This window comes from Rhamphochromis longiceps, linkage group LG5 (genome assembly GCF_057381845.1).
Source record: "Rhamphochromis longiceps isolate RC_006_pf linkage group LG5, R_longiceps_female_GT1.1, whole genome shotgun sequence".
Lineage (NCBI taxonomy): Eukaryota > Metazoa > Chordata > Actinopteri > Cichliformes > Cichlidae > Rhamphochromis > Rhamphochromis longiceps.
Genome location: NC_140561.1, coordinates 36301115 through 36320003, shown reverse-complemented (window position 1 = coordinate 36320003; position 18889 = coordinate 36301115). Strand labels below are relative to the sequence as shown.

At 37.7% G+C, this 18889-nt stretch overlaps 1 protein-coding gene across 1 annotated transcript in view; it reads left to right on the top strand.

Annotated features, from left to right (window-relative positions):
• LOC146670505 (cadherin-22-like) overlaps window positions 1-18302 on the top strand; it is a 44486-nt gene extending 26184 nt beyond the window's left edge. The window contains exons 6-9 of the mRNA XM_085407461.1: window positions 7478-7595; window positions 11089-11238; window positions 11512-11613; window positions 16516-18302. Coding sequence (XP_085263587.1) covers window positions 7478-7595; window positions 11089-11238; window positions 11512-11613; window positions 16516-17048 — 903 coding nt within the window. The 3' untranslated portion in view covers window positions 17049-18302. The remainder of the gene's footprint in view (window positions 1-7477; window positions 7596-11088; window positions 11239-11511; window positions 11614-16515) is intronic.
• Window positions 18303-18889: the final 587 nt, after the last annotated feature.

The window sequence follows — 18889 nt, the reverse complement described above, 5'->3', positions numbered from 1 at the left end:
TTTTTAACTGTCACAGGCTTTCAAAATCTGAGTTAAACGGACTTGCATAACAGAACCATGCAAATCTATAAAATATAAAGGTTAAATTATCATAGCAAATAAACAAAGCCAATTTAGTAGTGTAAAGATCACTATTCAACACCCAAATTATGAATGAGTCTTAATGGTCTTATGATGTGATCCATTTTAACTACAATTGCCATTCGGGCCATGAATCACACAAAATAATACATACGTAACTTAATTTTATTAAGATTTTACAGGATTTAATTTACATTTAACATTTGATATTCCTGGTCCGTGTCCTGATTTGGCAATTTTCCCCAGTGTTCAGCACCTCTCTAAATGGCACATGACTGTGTTCATGCGCCATCCCTCACCCACCTCGTGGTATTTATCTGATTAAATGCAAAGAGACAGATATCATATAGTGCAATGTGTGCAGAAAAAAGGCTGGTTGGAAAGCCAAATACTAAGTGTGGCCTGGGGTAACAGAGCCCTGTCAGCTCTGCCATGCTGTCTTACAGTTGGCTGAGTGGGTCAATGCGACAGATCACCTCGGTTTGGCCAAAATATTGCCAACCTCTAACCCTCGAGGACTGAGTTTGAAATAGCTAAATGCTAAGCCTGCACTCACATAGCACACATATGAGCACATTGTTCACTCACCTTATGGATATGCATAAAGGACTAAGACAAAAACATGCAAGCACACATCAGATATAAAGGAGGAATTGGTAAAACAAGGCGTAAACCAGCAGAGATGAGGAAAAAAACCACAGGAAAATACAGACAGACTCATAGTTTTGCCAGTGCTTCACGAGTAGGAGACTGAATGAATCATCTATTCTACTTACCAAATGCCTCTTCCTTTTGTCTTTCAAATGTGAATGTTGAATCAGATGAACCAGCAGACTTGACAGACTGAATATTCACAGTTTCCTTTTTTTCCCCAAATTAACCTTGTCAGTGTTTACAGCATCAAGGTCTTTGTGCATTCAGTACAACTTTCTTTTCTTCAGGCAGAAAGTCTGGATGTCAAATGATATTTGTCACTGCATCTAAAATGTTAAATTAGCTTTTTTTGTAACTAAACGAATAAAATGAATATACTTAATTTCTGTAATTTTTCTGGAGAGCTTAGCTTTTATTTGCAGGAACACATGAGGACACTTGTCAGCATAATGTCATAATGATTGAGTTAAACCATTTAAATCAGACACTCAAAAAAGGCAGACAGTCAGTACTATAGTTTTTCTTTTGAGGGCAATTCAGATTTTTACCTCAAAACCTGGTAAGTGAATATATTTTAACAACACTATGTTAGGGCACACCTTGCTAGTAACAGATCGGGCTTTGTGCCTTCAGAACTGCCTTAATTTTCAGCAAGATGCTGGAAACATTCCTTAGACTTTGACATGATAGCATTACACAGTTGCAGTAGATTTGTCAGCGAATATCCATGATGCACATTTCCCATCTAAGGTGCTCTACTGGATTGAGATCTGGTGACTGTGGAGTCCATTTGAGTACTGTGAACAAGGAATGGGAATGGATAAGAATTTAGTAATTCTGATTCTATTATTGATATCACTTACTGATTCGATTCCTCATTGATTCACTTTGACAATGACCACCATTGCTAAGCTGCATACGAAAGACATTACATTGATACAATGTTGTTGCATGTTTGTTGTGATCAGTGTTCGGATCTCTACTCAGAAAAAGTAATTATTACACACATTACACTGAATGCGTTTCCCTAAAAGTAATGCAGTATGTTAATTACACCAAGAAAAATTTATTCCTCCACTTTACCATCGCGGTGTTGTGCAATAAAAATAAAAGTTATGTCCATATCCACACTATATACTGCAATGCCATTTCCCTCCTCTGGCACACAACCCGAAATCGGATGGATAAACAAGCAGACTAGCAAATTCAAAAAATTGGATGCTGGGTACCGGTTTTCTACAAGAACCAGTTCACGATTTTTCTATGGTGCCAGTTAATATTACTTTTTATTTTTCGCATGCATCTTTTGACAGTCTAGTCTGGCCATGCAATGTGACTCAAGTTTTGCACAATGCATTGAGTCAGTTTAATTCTACGCTGGGCAACAGGAGAATGCTTTTCACCACTCAGAATAATGGATGCATTTGAAAACGCACCGCTGATGCTTGCAGTGAATTCCAGGCTTCAGAGATGAACCCAGCACTACACATTTTAAGTAGTTCAATGTTTATTTATTTATTTTTTTCATTACCCTCCCCACTGCCATCATGAAATGGCTGATTTCTACTGTGAATGAGAAAGCCTCCTCTGCCTCACAACCTTCACCTTTCAGACACCTATAGTGTAGATGGGGTGTACTTTTGGGAAGTCTCCCCCTGTAGTTTTCCAGAGATGCAAGAGATTTAAGGGGGTCAGGAAAGGGGACTGCTAGATAGAAATCTAATTAGGTGATTGTGCTTGAGGGAGCTTCACTAGCTGCTCGATAAACTCCCACACACTCCTCTCTCATTTCTCTCCCTCACTTTACACTCTCTCCCTTGGCACTTAGTTTCCACTCACCCTGCGATGCTGCAAGAGAGTCCCCCCCACTGAGGGCACAGTCACAGAAAGCAGATCATGGCTCATTTACTACATCGTCACTGTTGTTCATATTCTTCAAATAGAGGAGTAGATTCATCCCCCAGTTGATTATAAAGTTATTGCTTATAGTGTCTTCTCTTTGCTCATTATTCTTTTACCTTCAGAGAGAAATAAAGTTGACAGTGCTTCAGAGAACGATGAGAAGAAACTATCATCCCGTTTTGGCATACAACACTGAACTGTATTTTTCATAGATCACTGTGTATATGTGGTAGTTTTTGCCCTATGTCACTGTGTCTATGTTATTGTGTGAGAAGACACACACACGTAAAGATTTTATTGCCGGTCAAAATACTCTGTGAAATACAAATGTCTTTAGAAAAGGGGATGTTTGTCCCTTTTTGAATTTTGTTTGGCCTTTGCTCTTCTTTAAATTCTCATATTAAACGAATCGAAGTGTGATTATAGAAGAAATCAAAGATTTAAAACAGCAGTGCAAACATTTGAGCCATGGTTTACAGTATTTTCATGAAATAATTTGCAATTCATGATTAAAGCAGTCATATAACTCTGATGGTGACAACATGCCGACTGTGGCATGGATGTTTGTACCAACACTGGCAATGTTTGTCATATTCAAAGTGTGTAGGAAACTTTAGTCACGGTGCTCCAATCAAGAAAGCAAATGAGATGGCATTGCTCATTTTTCCACATCATTGTGGAAAAGAAGATATCAAAATATCTTGGGGTTACATTAAACATCATTTACATTTAGAGTATGTATAAGGTTGGATCCTGGCATTATAGCTTAAGGGTTTTTTGTTTGTTTCTTTTTTCTTAACTCTAGATCCACGAATGACCCCATTTTTAGAACGCTTCTCTGAAGCACTTATTGTTGCTAGGTTACAAAACCGTCTTCTTCGATGTTAGATTGTAAATTACTAGTTTGTCAGTGACAGCTAGAATCAGTTTCTTCTTCTGGCACTCTGGACAGTATTGATATTGTAGGTCCCACCTCTTCTTGGTTTTGATTGGTTAGGGAGAAAGAAGTGACACTGATGAGTGCTGTCATGCTGAACTATATCCAAAATTGTCCTATTTTCAAACTGACAATACAAAACACTGTGTACTTTAGTGTTTTTTCACCAAAGACAGCTACAGAAGATTTGTATCCTCTGATACTGTGCAAAAAAACTTTTCAATTTTCAATTCAATTTTGTTTATAAAGCGCTAAGTCAGCTCAAGGCGCTTTATATTGTAACAAAAAGACAATATAATAACACTGAGGAAAAAAGCATGCCCTGTGGGCATAGAACCTCATTCTACATGTCTAAGCTACCACACACATGTAATGCCGCTCTTAATGCTTCTTGACATTAACTTGCAAAGCTGCATGTGACTCAGTATGATCTCACATTAAACAGACTTGCCAGTGCCCTAGAAAGTCTGTGTTATGTCTGATTGTGTCTGAGTTAAAAACAGTAAAGGTAAATTGTTCTGGGAGTTTTATCTGGGCACTGCAGACCGTAACCAAGCACTCACATTGCTCAACCAAACTGTATTTCGAGGAGTGTGCCCGTATCTGATATGGAGAGGCTCACGGTGTGTGGCGGACGTGAGAAAGGCGAACTGCAGACGATATCCTGATATGATTCTCTTGACACTGGCTCATGTGTAAAAAATGTTGAATATAAAATGTGGGATTTGAGTCGTCTCATAATATGCTTTCATTTTTTTAATCACATTTTATGAGTACAGCCACTATTTCATAGTCCATGTGTTTCTATAATTTGTGAGTGGAGATTTTGCACCACACTGAGGAAGAAGCAGTGATTTAGTCTGAAATCATGCTGTAGCATTTTGTAATTACAAAGTAAGGCATATTTTCCAAAACAGCCTCCCTGAGCTGTTAGTATGACTAAGCCTGTTCTGTGTTTGTGATGCAACGTCAATCCTGAGACGCTGTTTATTGTGAAGGCACAATTGTGGCCCGGAAGTGTGCTCAGCAGTAGCTTAGTCACAGTAATGCATAGCCATCACTCACGCTCAAAGAGTTCTGTGCAGTGCCATAAATGAGGCTCTCTCACAGACGGGCAAATTGAGCTTAAAATCACACAATGAAGCAGATGACTTTATATGTGAACCACAAGGATTACATCTACAATAATATTGTTTGAATAATCAATTTACAGATGATGAATGAAGGACGCATTTTTGTAAAAGGATGAAAGGGAGACACTTTGTAAAAGATAAATGTAAAGGACAAGCAATTAGAGAAAAAGGTAATCACCGTGACAAACAGTGAGAACAGGCCAAAGAGGCATACGGGTGAAGAGAAAAGACAGAAGGGTTTAGTTCAATAAAAAAAAAAAACTCTTTAACATTTTTCTGCACCTGTATCCTGCATCTAAAAGAAGAGACTAACAGCTGAGTAATGGCTTGATTCATTTCTCTTGATCTTATCTGATCCTGCGTGCTTTTCTGAAACCAGACAAAGGAATTACAACTGTCGAACACCTGCTTTAATCATTCTGAAAAATGCCTCACTTAAGAGTTCTGGAGGTTGTTTGTCGTGTGTGTCTCTACTGATTTTGAACTCTCTCTGTGTGTGTGTGTGTGTGTGTGTGTGTGTGTGTGTGTGTGTGTGTGTGTGTGTGTGTGTACATGTACCCGTCACCTAGTACAAGATAAAACTTGTCTGCCTCAACACCAACAAAAACAATATTGCAAAAAATAACCCCACTATAAAAGCTAAAATAAATTTGCTGGTCTTTTTACAAGGTTCTACAAAAATTATAACAGTGGTGGACTTCAGGAGAAGTTTTGTATTGCCTGTTCCACATTCCTTTCTCAACCATTTACATTTTATATGTATATTTTTAATCATTTGTTTTATGCAATGATTTTCTGCCTAGACACTTTATCTCTGTCATATAATGCGGTGTTTTGCAACTAAGTGCAGAGTGTCGAGCATAAGTCCTAAATCTTTAAAGAATGTAGATTAGGTCAGAGGGAAGCTGTGTTTGCAATCAGAATGATGCTGCTGATGATGACTGAAAAAAATGAGTATTTGTTGGTTTGTTTGTTTGTTTTTGTAATTTTATCAGAACCACTGAAGTTGATTGCAAATCAAACAATTAAGATGTGATGAGGCTTAAAATAATCATCCACATACTCACATATGTTAAATGTTCATTTTTTTCCTTCTTCTTCCTGTTAAAAGGGAGTTTTTTCTTCCCCCTGTCACCAAGTGCTTTCTCACAGGGTCTCATCTGGTTGTTGTGGATTTCTCTGTATTATTGTGTGATCTTTAACTTCAAGCAACCTTTGTTGTGATGTAGTGATAGGGCTGGACTGGTAATCAGGCATACTTTGCATCTTCCAATGGATCAGTATAATTTATTTTTCTCTTTGTTGACATAATTAAACAGTCTACAGGTCGGCTTGAAGGGCTGGCACTACAAGCACTGACACCTGCCCATTGGTTAATTTTCATTACTGACACTGGCTTGCCCCATAAAATCTCTTAACTTGACCGGCCCCTCCACTACCTTTCCTGTATGCTCATGCACCTTGTTGAATAAAGTTTAGTGGCCATTGAGAACTGCTGGAGGGATAGCAGTCCCAACAAGAGACCGAGGAAGGTGCAATTAATTTTAATATTTATTTAATATTAAAGTGCAGAAATCACATGGATGGGCATAATAGAGAAGGGAGAGATTCAAGAGATTAAAAAAAAAACTTTTTAAGATAAGTGTGGTTCAAACTGTGACTCATCTGACTAAGTGTGGGTTGTATGAAATCAGTTATTATGAAAATATTTACATCATTTAGTTAATGGCAGCTGGAAGACATGGCTAAGATAACATGCATTAATATAAAAAGAAGGGTGAATAAATAACTTAAGTTATATCACACATGCATCACAAATATTTTTCATCTAGTGCCATCGTAACATCCATGTCATGTAGATCATTTTGACATTTATTTTGAACAAACAAGTTTGAAGAGGTACTGTTTTGTCTGCAGCGTTTTTGGTTTATTTTATTTACCTAAACCCAGTGATTGTTTTGCAATAAACAAAGATGAAGATAATCAAAATAGTAATGACATGGTCTTAGAGGTTGTGTACTGGCAGAGGAAACACAGAAACAGAGCCGATGGATGTGATGTGAAAATATCATTTATCAACTCGTGGTTTCATGCTGGCTGTGGAGTAATAGGATGAGAGGAAGATGAATTGTCACTGAGGGCCCCATGTTAAGGTGAAAGGATCTCCAGGGGCTGTTTGATGTCTGTTCAGCTCACAGTGAATCCTATCTCACCTTATTGTATCCACACAGAGTTCTCAAAATTGGATCACAGTTGATTTTTATCTTTGAATGTGGATCACTATTATTGCATTAGATACGAGAACTACACCCCCACCTAGTCTGTCTTTCTTTCTGTTCTCCTACACATTTCCATTTTGACTTTACTCCTTCTTAGCACAAATATGGCAACATCAGAGAGTGTCTCTGACTCTGGCTCTTTTTTTCTGTTCTTAGTTCTTTTCTCTTTTTAGTGAGATATTTTATGCCAGTTTTGCATTTCTACCATAAGACTTTTTTTATTATTTTGCTGTGTCAACTTTCTAGAAAGGATTTTTTTTCAGTCTCTTTGCAACTGTAGTCCCTTTAAACTACTCTGTTATATCGGACGCTTTCTTAGTCTGTTGCATCCAAGTACACTCGTTCCACATCAGTTTCTCGTTTATAAAAGAAATATTTGAAATGCAAAGTGTTTTTATATATACATTTATTTGAAATGGGTAGAAAAGTCTTAACGTCTGTGCCTTCTTTCTTGTTACTTTATTTCACTTTTTCTTCTTTGCTTTCCTAAGTTAATTCACACCATCAGTGTGGTGGATAGGGACGAGCCACAGTCTGGACATCGTTTCTACTTCAATCTTGCCCCTGAAGCCTCCAGCAATCGGTACTTCTCCCTGTTGGATTTGAAAGGTAAGAGGGTAGAGATCCTAAATTAAAGTTATGTGTGAATAAGCATTCAGTATTTGTGCAGCTATGCCGATAAGATTATCAGCATTATTGAATTTTTAGGTAATGACAGTAAAAGTAGGAGTCCTGTCTATGACCAGGTGTTATATTTGTTATGAGTGAGTTTAAGGATTTGGATGTGCACAGGTGTGACATATCTATAATGAACTGATACTTATCACCATAATGAAGTGATAATATTAATAATATTTTATTATTAATAATTGACCCCTATAAGGTCCAAGTGATGAGGAAAAGTAACAAAAAGTATCCAGGTTGAAAAAAAAGGAGACAAGGAGGCACAATTGCTAACTTAAAAGTTTGTATTATTTTTTCTTACTAAATAAATTGAAAGAGACGGACAAGCCACTATCGCCTTTTAAAGACAGGAAACAACTAAACCAGAGTTTTTTCACTGAATTATAAAGTAAATCAAAAAGGCTGAATCACCAAAACAGACACTCCTCTTCACAGAGCAGGACTAAGCAACCACCACACACAGCTCTCTAGCTACAAACCAAAAAGGCTCTCTGGCACTCGAGTTCTGGCTTTAAGTAGTCTGGCACCTAAGGGGGACAGGCAGCAGGACACTCGCATACATAGACCCTGCAAGGACCGTACCACTATATAGAAATTTGGTGAAATCCATTTTTAAAAATGCACCTTAAGACAATGTTTACTTAAAAGACTGTTGCTCAAAAAACTTTGTGAAAATATAAATTTAAATACATAATTACAGTTTCTGCGTTATTTTAATCCAGTGCCAGATGGTTGATGTTTTTAACATAAAATAACCGATAAAGTTAACTGCCAGAAGACAAGTTGTTTGAGATGTTTTTTACGGTGTAGGGAAAATTGTGTATTTTTTGTGTGATTAGACCTTTGTCTCATAAAAGGGAGATATTTCTATTATTATTTTTTGGATAAACACCAGCTGTTACGCTCCTGCTAGTTGGGAAAAATATCATTAGAAGATATTGCATGCCAGTATGTGGATGATTCTCTGCATTTTAAAAAAGTATTTTTATGGTTTTATGGTATATCTCATAAACTGCAGAGTTGTACCGTGACTATATTTTTTTCAAAGCCTTTTATATAAATGTTTAAGCTTTGGAATATCTTTCACATTTGAACACTTTAACAGTGGATTTTTTTCTCTATTCCTCAAATGATGACTTTTTTTTTTCAAATATTGTGTTGAACATAAAATTTATACCTACCTGCAAAATGTAAGGAAACATTAAAATCAGTGTTCCCCAGTGATGACTTTGCTTTGTCAGGAAGATGAGCTTCTCCATGCCTGTCTGTGTTTTTGCAAATGCACTTGCAGATCCGTCGTTTAGATATGTGTACCTAAGTGAATGTGACAACTGGCTAAATCAAGATTGATCTGACACCAGGAAAATGTCAGGGGAGCAGCCGGAGCCACAGAAATGTCACTGTAAAGGAGGCAGCAAGGTCTGCTGCAGTTCCGCTCGCTTAAATGTGAATCCAACAAATATAACACAATAATAAAGATACAGACACTGGGGACAGCAGAAGTATACCACAAGTGTTTTTCTGCCTTTTCACAAAAAAATGCACACTTACACACACATTGGAGAATCATAAAGGTTATCAGTGTCTGCTTACAATATCTGCCTTCTATGTAGGTGATTATGGAAACTGGTAAATAATCACAATACATATATTCTTAGATGTAATGTCACCCTATTTCCCTGGAAAAAATACACAACTTTCATATATAAATATATATATGTAGCCTACAAGCCCACAAACAACACCTCAGAACATGTATATGTTTTGATGTGAGGCAAACAAAATACCACTCAGACTTTTGATTCTTCTACCCCTCTTTTTTACACTGCCTTTTTTTCATGGACACATTTGTCAGCTTGTCACTTTCAATCTGTCACTTCTCTTCCTTATCATGGCCTCACATTGCGTTCTGTCTCCAAGTCTTGACACACAATGATGAAAAGGCATTTTTTTCATGTTGGTAAACTCTTTGAAGTTGTTGCTGGTCGTCTGTAAAGCAAAACCTTATCTCAACAAATATAATTTGCTGCTACATGACAAACTGCCTTCATGTTATGGGTGAAATGCCCCGTAGCATGCTAAAAAGATACATAAGACAAATTTAAAAGGAAAATAAAAATACACATTTTGTTATAAAAAAGAATTGAAAACTGAATCCTAATCTAATTATCCTTCCGGATACAGAAATTAAACGATACGTGGTGTGGGGGTGTTTTAAAGTTTTCAGAGGCATACAGTCTCAGACTGTTGTGTTCATTTGGACTGGCAAATTAAGTGATCAATTACATTGTTACTGTTGGATACAGACTGTAGCAGATGCAGGGAGAATCTTTTCCGTGCAGCAGTGGAATGGAATGCTGTGTTAAAGTCAAAAGGACAAATTGAGGTGTAGGCTTCCCGTACTTAAACGGTAATATGAAAATTGTTCTACATGTGTCAGAGGAGCTCCAAGACAACACGAATAACAGTGATATACGTTTGAAGAGATGAATTACTTGCTATCCTCTATGCAAGTATACCCACGAAGCCACTCTGACTCTATTTGTCAAAGCCTCATCCTGTATTCTGACTTACATTTATCTTTGTCTCTGGCAGAGAGCTTGTACATACACAAGTAAAGTTTAATTTCACACAGTGGCTTTCACAGTGATTTCCTCTCCTCTTGTTGTTTGCTTTTGAAAAAGAAGATACATGTTAAATGTTAATGGCATAAAAGCAGTTTATTTTACCATAAAAGTTTAACCTCAGGTTAAACTTGACATTCTTTATCTGGAAACCTTGGACTGTGCACCGACTAAAATTATTTATTCTACTTGAGTTACTTCTACTTCTATTTGGAATTATTGTCAACTTTCAAGTCTTGAAAACTATAATTATTTATTTAAGTTTGAGTGAACAACACTTCTACAAGTAGTTCTTTTACTGCTTTTCTCAGTGCAGATGTAAGTACACCCATATGGAAAAGAAATAGTAAAAACTTGTATGTGATTACTCATGAAAGTGGCCACTTTCATGAGTAAATCATATAAGGCTTACATGATTTACTCATGAAAGTGGCCACTTTCTCATTACTTTCATACATTGTTTTAGTAAGTATCCAAAACATACAAGTTTCATTATATAATTTTTCAAGGGATCTTATATCTGTTTTCACTCTTATATGCTTTTCATACAAGTTTCACACAAGACAGATACAAACTTTATAAGATTTATGTATATCTTTTCCATATGGGCAAAGTAGACAAAAAACCACAACAGTGATAATAAACTTACTGATTTGAGTTCCATGAAATTTACTGAAGGCTAGTAAAAGCTAGACACTATCAAGGAGACATAGATGGTATTATTTATCATAAAGACACTAATATGTGTTTCTCTGCTTTACCTTCTCTCTGATCCCAACCCATATCTGACCCAGACAACACAGCTGGCATCCGGACTCAGCGGTCAGGCTTTAACCGCCATGAGCAGAACGTGTACTTCCTGCCTATTCTAGTGGTTGACAGTGGGCCTCCCTCCCTCAGCTCCACAGGCACCCTGACCATTCGTGTTTGCGGCTGTGACACAGGTGAGTGCTGCTGTATGAGCTGCACCATTACTAACATTATCATCACTGTCACCTTCTGCAGAAGCGGGAGTGCTAAAAGGTCATCTACATGCCAAACAACAAAATAACACAAGGGCATAAATTTGCATCAAAATGGTCCTCTACAGAGATTTCACACTCTTAAAATCATAATATATACATGATAAAAGACATTTTCTTTACAAGATGAGGCTTTGACAAACTGCTTGTGTTGAATTTGCAAAGTAAATGCTCCTTTTATGTTTTATAATGCAGATGGAGCCATCCAGTCCTGCAATGCCACAGCCTATGTAATGAGTGCAGCTCTCAGTCCTGGGGCACTTATAGCATTACTGGTGTGCATGCTTATACTAATAGGTAAGCAAGTGAATGTTCTTATAAATGCATGGAAGATGAATGTATTGCTGTATGTTGAATTTTTGTATGGATTCATTCGTTTGCTTTTTTGCTGTAATGCTTAGTTTGGGATGGTTACTTTGAGATTCAGTGGAATCACAGTGGGATCAACTAGTTGACAGCTGGGCCTAAAGACATCAATTCAAGCTCAGTGCCTTTTTGTCATTAATTCCTACAGTCATGTTACCTTTTATTGGACTGGTCAGTTTTATATTTAATCCATATATAATTGAACTGAAAATGCATATTTGTTAAAAACTTAAATGAGAGACATTAAAACAGATCAAAAACACATTTTGTTGCTGCTTTCACTAGAAGAAAGAGGCACAGATGACATCTAGTTTTGTAAACAATATCAAGCTACTTTGATCCCTGGAACACAGACTGTGATGGAATGAATGGGAGTGAAGTGAAAGTCGTCTTGAGAAAGCAAACATTTAAAAGAGCAGCCTAAGCACTTGGAATAGAGGCTTTAAATGGGCTTTCCAGAAATTATTGGATTTTTATAGAGAGACACATACACATGTGCACCTCCTAGCACACATAAATGCATATGCTAACCCCCTAAGAGATGTTTGATATTGCCATTTTTTAAATTTTCATGAGTTTCCTTCCCACTTTCCCCTTCTGTACATGTTGGAGCTCCACTCCACAGTGACAGCATGAGACCACAGCGCTGTCACAGTGTTTTGTTTCCCTCGCTCGTTCCTCGACACACTTTACATTGCACAGGAATTGAGTGATGGATGATGTGCAGACTCAACTGTGAATAACATCGCTAACTATTTCTTTTAAGAGCTTTTCTAATGAGAGTTGTTAAAACTCTGTCTCCATTAACTGAGACATCTACTGCAGTGAACTTCAAAAGCAGAGCATCATTTATTCATCATGGCTTTAAAAGCCTCAACAAAATGTTGTGTACAAATCTAAGGCAACCTCTGCTGGCTATAAAAATGTTTCTCTGGTATTGTGGTTATGGTACTCTGAGCAACATTGCATCCCCCTGAAAAACCTGGGTATGGCCTTTAAACTACTAAAAACCTCGATTCTGTGCATGAAAATAGACTGTACAAAATATTTTATTTAATGGGTGGCTTAGTGAACAAAAACAAGCAGTATGCAGTTTTTTTCTTTATTCCGATGGTGTAAGTAATCCGTGCCATTCTCTTGCCTGTAAATGTGCCTCATATAAAAAGCTGAAGGACATGCTAGGTTAAAGCGCCTACATGCTGCTAGTCATCATGTGGACAGTCAAATCTCAGGACTGCAGGGGTTAGGATCAGGGGGATAAACACTGTTTTCACAACTATCATGTAGTGTGAATAACAACACTAGAGTGGGACATGTGACAGGAATCGTATCACTTCAGCTGCACACTTTCCTCTTTTCCTTTTTCATACTATACCACATAACATGCTATACACCTATACAAATTGCAAACCTAGATTAACAACTCCACTCCTAGTAACTGCAATGTAATTCATTCTCTCTATTCAACGTTATTGTGTGCACATCATCTTCTCTCTCCCACATTTGCAGATATACACTCTGACTGCCTAACCAACAAGCTAGCACTCTCTCCAGAGACTGGGCAACCTCTATTATATCAATTGTTGGGTGATGAGAAAAATGAAAACAAATTTCTGCCTAATTACCTTACGAACAAACAATCCCTCCATCAGTTCCTTTATAGGCCTGATGTGATGAATCCATTTCACTGCGTTGCAGCATCTGCATGCATCTATTCCAATTACCTCCCATCTGCTTGTGATGAACTCCCGCATGGGGGCAACCAGCGCAGCCCAAGGGTAAATTAACCGTCTTGTCAGGAACGCTTATCGCAACATCTGTACACATAGGGACCAGCTTTGTATGTATAAGAGACAGCTATGCGCAGGTACATATGCTTCCTGCAAGAGTAAACTCTGTACATGGTGTTGAATTGAAATTTAGACGTGCTAATCTCCTAGTTAAATATGTTTTCAGTGGCTTTCAATTCAAGCATCTGTATACCTAAAAGGTAAATTCCATTAGGAGGGTTTTTGAAAAGTGAGGCTATCAGATCATCTTCGCTTCAGAATGCCACATAATAGCACATACTCTTTAACACAGTTTACTGAAGGGAGGCTGTTCTGCACCTAGGAGTTCATAGTTTCCTACCTCCTATTATTCTTCACATTAGTGTGAATTTAGAGTAATTGTCTTAGTGCTTGGTTAGTATGCATGGCTGTGTGTGCCACAGTTTACCACAAACCGTGACTCTTTCTTCAGCCGCCTGGCAATTAATTTACCCAATTCATACAGGAGAAGAATAAACACAATGGCTACAGACACCGTATCCCAGTGGAGCCCAGCAAACAATGTAAGAAGAGAACAACTGTACATATCAGTCAGAGATGATGAATAAAATCCAATTCAAGATCAGCAAAGCTTTTTAGTCTGTGTCACAGCTCTGTAGGCAATGAACCCCCTGGGTGTTTCACTTTACAAATGAATTTTAGGGCATTTATAGCAATTGAAAAACAATTACCAGGAACAGCAACAACTCGTTGTATAGATCCCATCACTATTATATTCTAATGTTGTGTAGGGTGTACAAAGAAATGAGATGGGAAGAAAGGTGAAATATTTATTAATATAATCGTATGACCTTCAGCGTCACATTTTCCGTGCCCTTATGCATATTAATATACATGCTTTAACATGTATGGATTTCCTGTACACAGCACCTATTTCTAACATCCATCTATTTTGACTCGGAAACAACGTCACTATAGCTCATTTTCACAATTTATGAATGGGTATTTTGGGTTCAGGGCATCAAACAATATGTGCCATCCAGGACAGCACAGGCACCATTATAATTGATAGTCTTTTTATCTCTGTGGGCTTGTAGGCATCTGTTTTAGGCTATCTGTTCCAGAAGATGCATGATGTGTACTGCTTAATGATCTATCTGAATGTCCCTTCACTGGCATCCCTTTGGAGCTGTTGCTTATTGTGCCTGCTAAAAGGAAAAAAATACTGTAGGTACAACAAAGCATTTTAGAGAACATGCCAGGCAACTTCTTTTCCCTTATTGAGATTATATTGTAAAACGGGAGAGTAGAATAATTAGCTTTCCATTTTAGAGACAGAAACAATTCTGAGCCTGCAAGAGTGTTGTAGTACTTGCCAATTTGTCAGCAATTTGCAATTGGCAGTGTTTTATGAATCAGGACAGTGCTGCCATTTATAATCTGGTTTTTGTGAAATATGGCCCTCAGAAGCGAAAGACCATCGTTTTTCATGAACAAAAATAAACAACAACAACAACGAATGTGCATTACGATAACAAAATACCAAGGAAGTGAGTCAGAAGCTGTTTTGATGCTGTTGTACAGTTCAGTTTTTGATCTACAGTAGATTTTTTTCTCCTTTTATTTTAATAAATGAATGTTAGTACAATCGTATTGACAGGCACATCAGAATAAAGTACTTTTATCCTTGTCTTTCAGAGTATTTACTATGCACTGTAGAAAAATCCCTTTGCACATTCTTCTTTGCTAATAACCTGATCAAAGAGCAGCTAGATTGCTGTTTATCCCACTACTCAAAATTGAGTTGTTCATTATCTTTGTCACACTCCCCAGTGTGCATCATTCATTAATAACTGGCTCTAATAAGTTTTTACCATCACTGTAAATGACATTTAATGTTGTTGCAAATCTGAGACAAATCTGGTGGAAGTTTCAGAGGGAAAAGTGCAGCCCTGAGGAGGGATGACGAAGTTAGAGGGTGGGTGTCTGAGCTAAGTGAGACTTGTCTAATCACAAATGAAGGCAGTAATTAAAACAACTAAGCTGAAATTGAAGCCAGATTGATTTATCTGTGCATACAGCCTTTGTTTTCCTCTCATCTCATTAGTCCATAACAGGATCTATCACAATTCTTTTTAATCAAGACTTTTAAGCATTTATCTCTCTTTCTGAGTGGTCTCCTCAATTTCTTAGCTGAAGAAACAAAAACTCTTACTTTCACTTGACTTGGATGAGTATTGATATACAGTTTGGTCTCCATTAAGCCTTTTGAATCATATTTCTGAGCGAGGCAATCAAGATGTTGAAAAATCAATGCTCATGCATTTGAAATGTAAAACTTGATAATATATTATCTTCCCCTGCGGTGCCTTTGCCCCGAGAGGTGAAATCAAAGTTACTATGGGTGTATTTAGAAACTTTCCTATGGAAAGCACTTGCAAATCCATCATGTGCAGTGTATGCTCGACATACACATTTAGCTCAGTAAGGAGAAAGAGAACAAGTAACAAGCGGAATTTATTGCAGAAACCTGAGCATGCAAAATAGAAGCATTTTACTCAGATGAAAAGCAACATCAGAATGAAACCCCAGATGAAGGGGAGGTAGACTAGACTGCAAGGACCCTAGCCACCGGCGGTGAGTTAGCAGATGGCTGAAAAAGACTGTTTAAGATGAAGTGGACAATCCAGATGGGTTGAAGATGCGAAAGAGACAGTTTGACAGTCAGATTAACAGACTGATAGGATTTTTTTTTTTTTTAAAAAAGGGCCTGAATCTGTAGGCATTTTATGTGTTTTTTCATCACAAAATGTCAAAGGGATTCACTTTTTGCATGCAATATGTTTAAGCCTCTGTGTGATGAGAAACCTGTAAATGAGAACCTTTTTATCTGTGTTTTACCAAAGCACGAGAATTCATGTGTGGGAACGTTTGTGGATATATGTGTTTTTGTGTTTGTCTTAAAATCTATTCACTGAATTGAATTGAATATGTTATTTTAATGTAGAATTACAAATATCGTCTCTTTTCACTTTCTTGTTCTCTCTCTCTCTCTGTCCATCAGTTCTTGTTTTGCTGATTCTAACCCTGAAACGCCACAGGAAGGGCCAGAGGATGACAGAGGACGAGGAGGACATGAGGGATAACGTCATCAAGTACAACGATGAGGGTGGAGGGGAGCAGGACACTCAGGCATATGACATGAGTGCTCTGAGGAACCTCTATGACTTTCCAGAGGCCAAGAGCTGTGACTCTGGCCCAGACATCCGCTCACTGCCACAGTGGATACAAGCTAAACGAGTGGGTGGCAGTGGCGCAGAGGCAGCTGCTGCGGCAGCAACAGACTTTTCCCTTTTCAAAGGCTACATTCGAAAGAAGGTGGAGCAGGCTGATGCTGACCTGTCAGTGCCACCATATGACTCCTTCCAGACATACGCCTTTGAGGGCACCAGTTCACCGGCGCTTTCGCTAAGTTCCATTCATACACTGTCCACCACCTCAGAACAGGATTTCTCCTATCTCAGCGAATGGGGACCACGCTTCAGGCAACTGGCAGGCTACTACGCACCAGGAAACCCTGAGGAGGAAAGGTCCTAGCACAGCTTCTTCTCAGCAGAGACACTTTTAAACACCCTCTTCTTCCTCCTACTTATCTCTCTCCCCTTCTCACCCTCTGGCAGGCTACTGAGATCAGAGCCAGTCTATGTACTCATTAAAGTCAGAGTACCACCTCTTTATCTCTTTAGCAAAATTCCCAGTCTCAGACTTTGAACTCCTTTGAGAAAACTTTGAGAGGTTTTTTTTTTTTTTTTGCTTTCTTTTTTTTACGCTTGTTTGTATTTTCTTGTGTGTGAGAGTTTTAAGATTTAAATTAAAAAGCTCTGGTGATCATATGAAATAAGGAAGAGAATGAGCGATATCTAAAACTGCTATTTAACCGTGTGCAAAGGGAGAGCTTGTTTCTCTCAGGAAAGAAGAACATTTATTTTAAGTTAAAAGACGGACTGTCAGCATTACATGGGTGGGGTTAAACCATGCCAAGGTAAAGTGTCATGTATTTATTTGATGCCGAAATATTTATGTATTTATTTGTTTTTATGTATTTATTTATTTATTTATACCATGCTCACTATGGTAACTACAAGAGTGAACTCTGCTAAAGTGTTAATGAAAAAGTGAGGGGAAAAGGACATCATGAATCAAACGACACAACATGGAAGAAAGAAGAACTGCATTAGCAGGGGAGTCCACACAATACCAGTGAAGAGATGACATCTGGGTCATATAAAATTACATTCTGGAAAATATTTCTATTTATTTTCTATGACCACTTTTGTAAAATAATAACCAACTTCAAACAGATATACGAAAAGCAAAGGAAACTAGAACAGAGGCAACACACTGAATAATAGAACTGCCGAAGAAAACAGCTGCCAGTTTAGTCTGAATGGCAAAGACTGATGCACTTTTGCTGTATTTTAGTGATTTATAAAAAAAAGGAGGGGAGTTTATGGTGACAAACTGAGAAAAAAATGTGTGTTAATCATTTCTTATCCTTTCCACAGCCATTTTTAAGGCAATAAGGCACAAACCACAGCAGTGATTTAAGACAAAACAAAATGACTGTTTTCCTGGAATTGGCTGATGCCCAGCCTTGTCCTACAGGGAGCCAATCTTTATTCCAGATTTGTGTGTGAATGTGTACAATATGTTCGGTTTATTTCATATCCTGAGATGTTTAATTTTCCTTTTGACATTTTATTTCCTTTGGGGTAAGGGAAGAACGGTTATGTCTAATTAAAGAAAGAGTTTTATGGGATAATGTGATTAAGGAAGTGGTCACATCCACCTGGTATCCACAGCCTTTTCAGTGTTGACCTTAACTTGCAAATGTATGGAAAATGAAAAAAAAAAAGCTAAATAAATATTAGATTTTTTGGTAAAAACTACATCTCCCTTGGTGCAATAAACTAAATTACTCAGTGAATTGCTTTGTAAATGAGATCACGGAGATAAAGTAAATAGAGCATCTCTGTTACTAATTATTGTTTGCCACTTGTTTGCTGAAGATGTCTGCTGAATTATGAATAATTGTGGAGCTAGGTTTTGTTTACACCAGGGGTAGATTCAGAGAATAGTTGTAGATGGAAACAAACAGACCATATGACAGGCCACAGCCAAACAAAGACTCTCCTCTCAGCGTGTATCCCTCCTGGCTGCCTTCTGCCAAACTACAGTAATTTTCGTAGTCACCAGAGGATGCTGAGGTTTATGAAGTTGCTTTTATCTTTCTGACCTGCTGCTAAAATGGCCCTTCAGACAGTGGCTTGGATTCACATTCAAGTCCTTTCATAACTGGGTTTCAAAGAAATGTCAGTTTTTTTTCAGTAGCGCTACTGTATCCACTCATAGTTTGCTAAGAAGTGACATTGAACTAT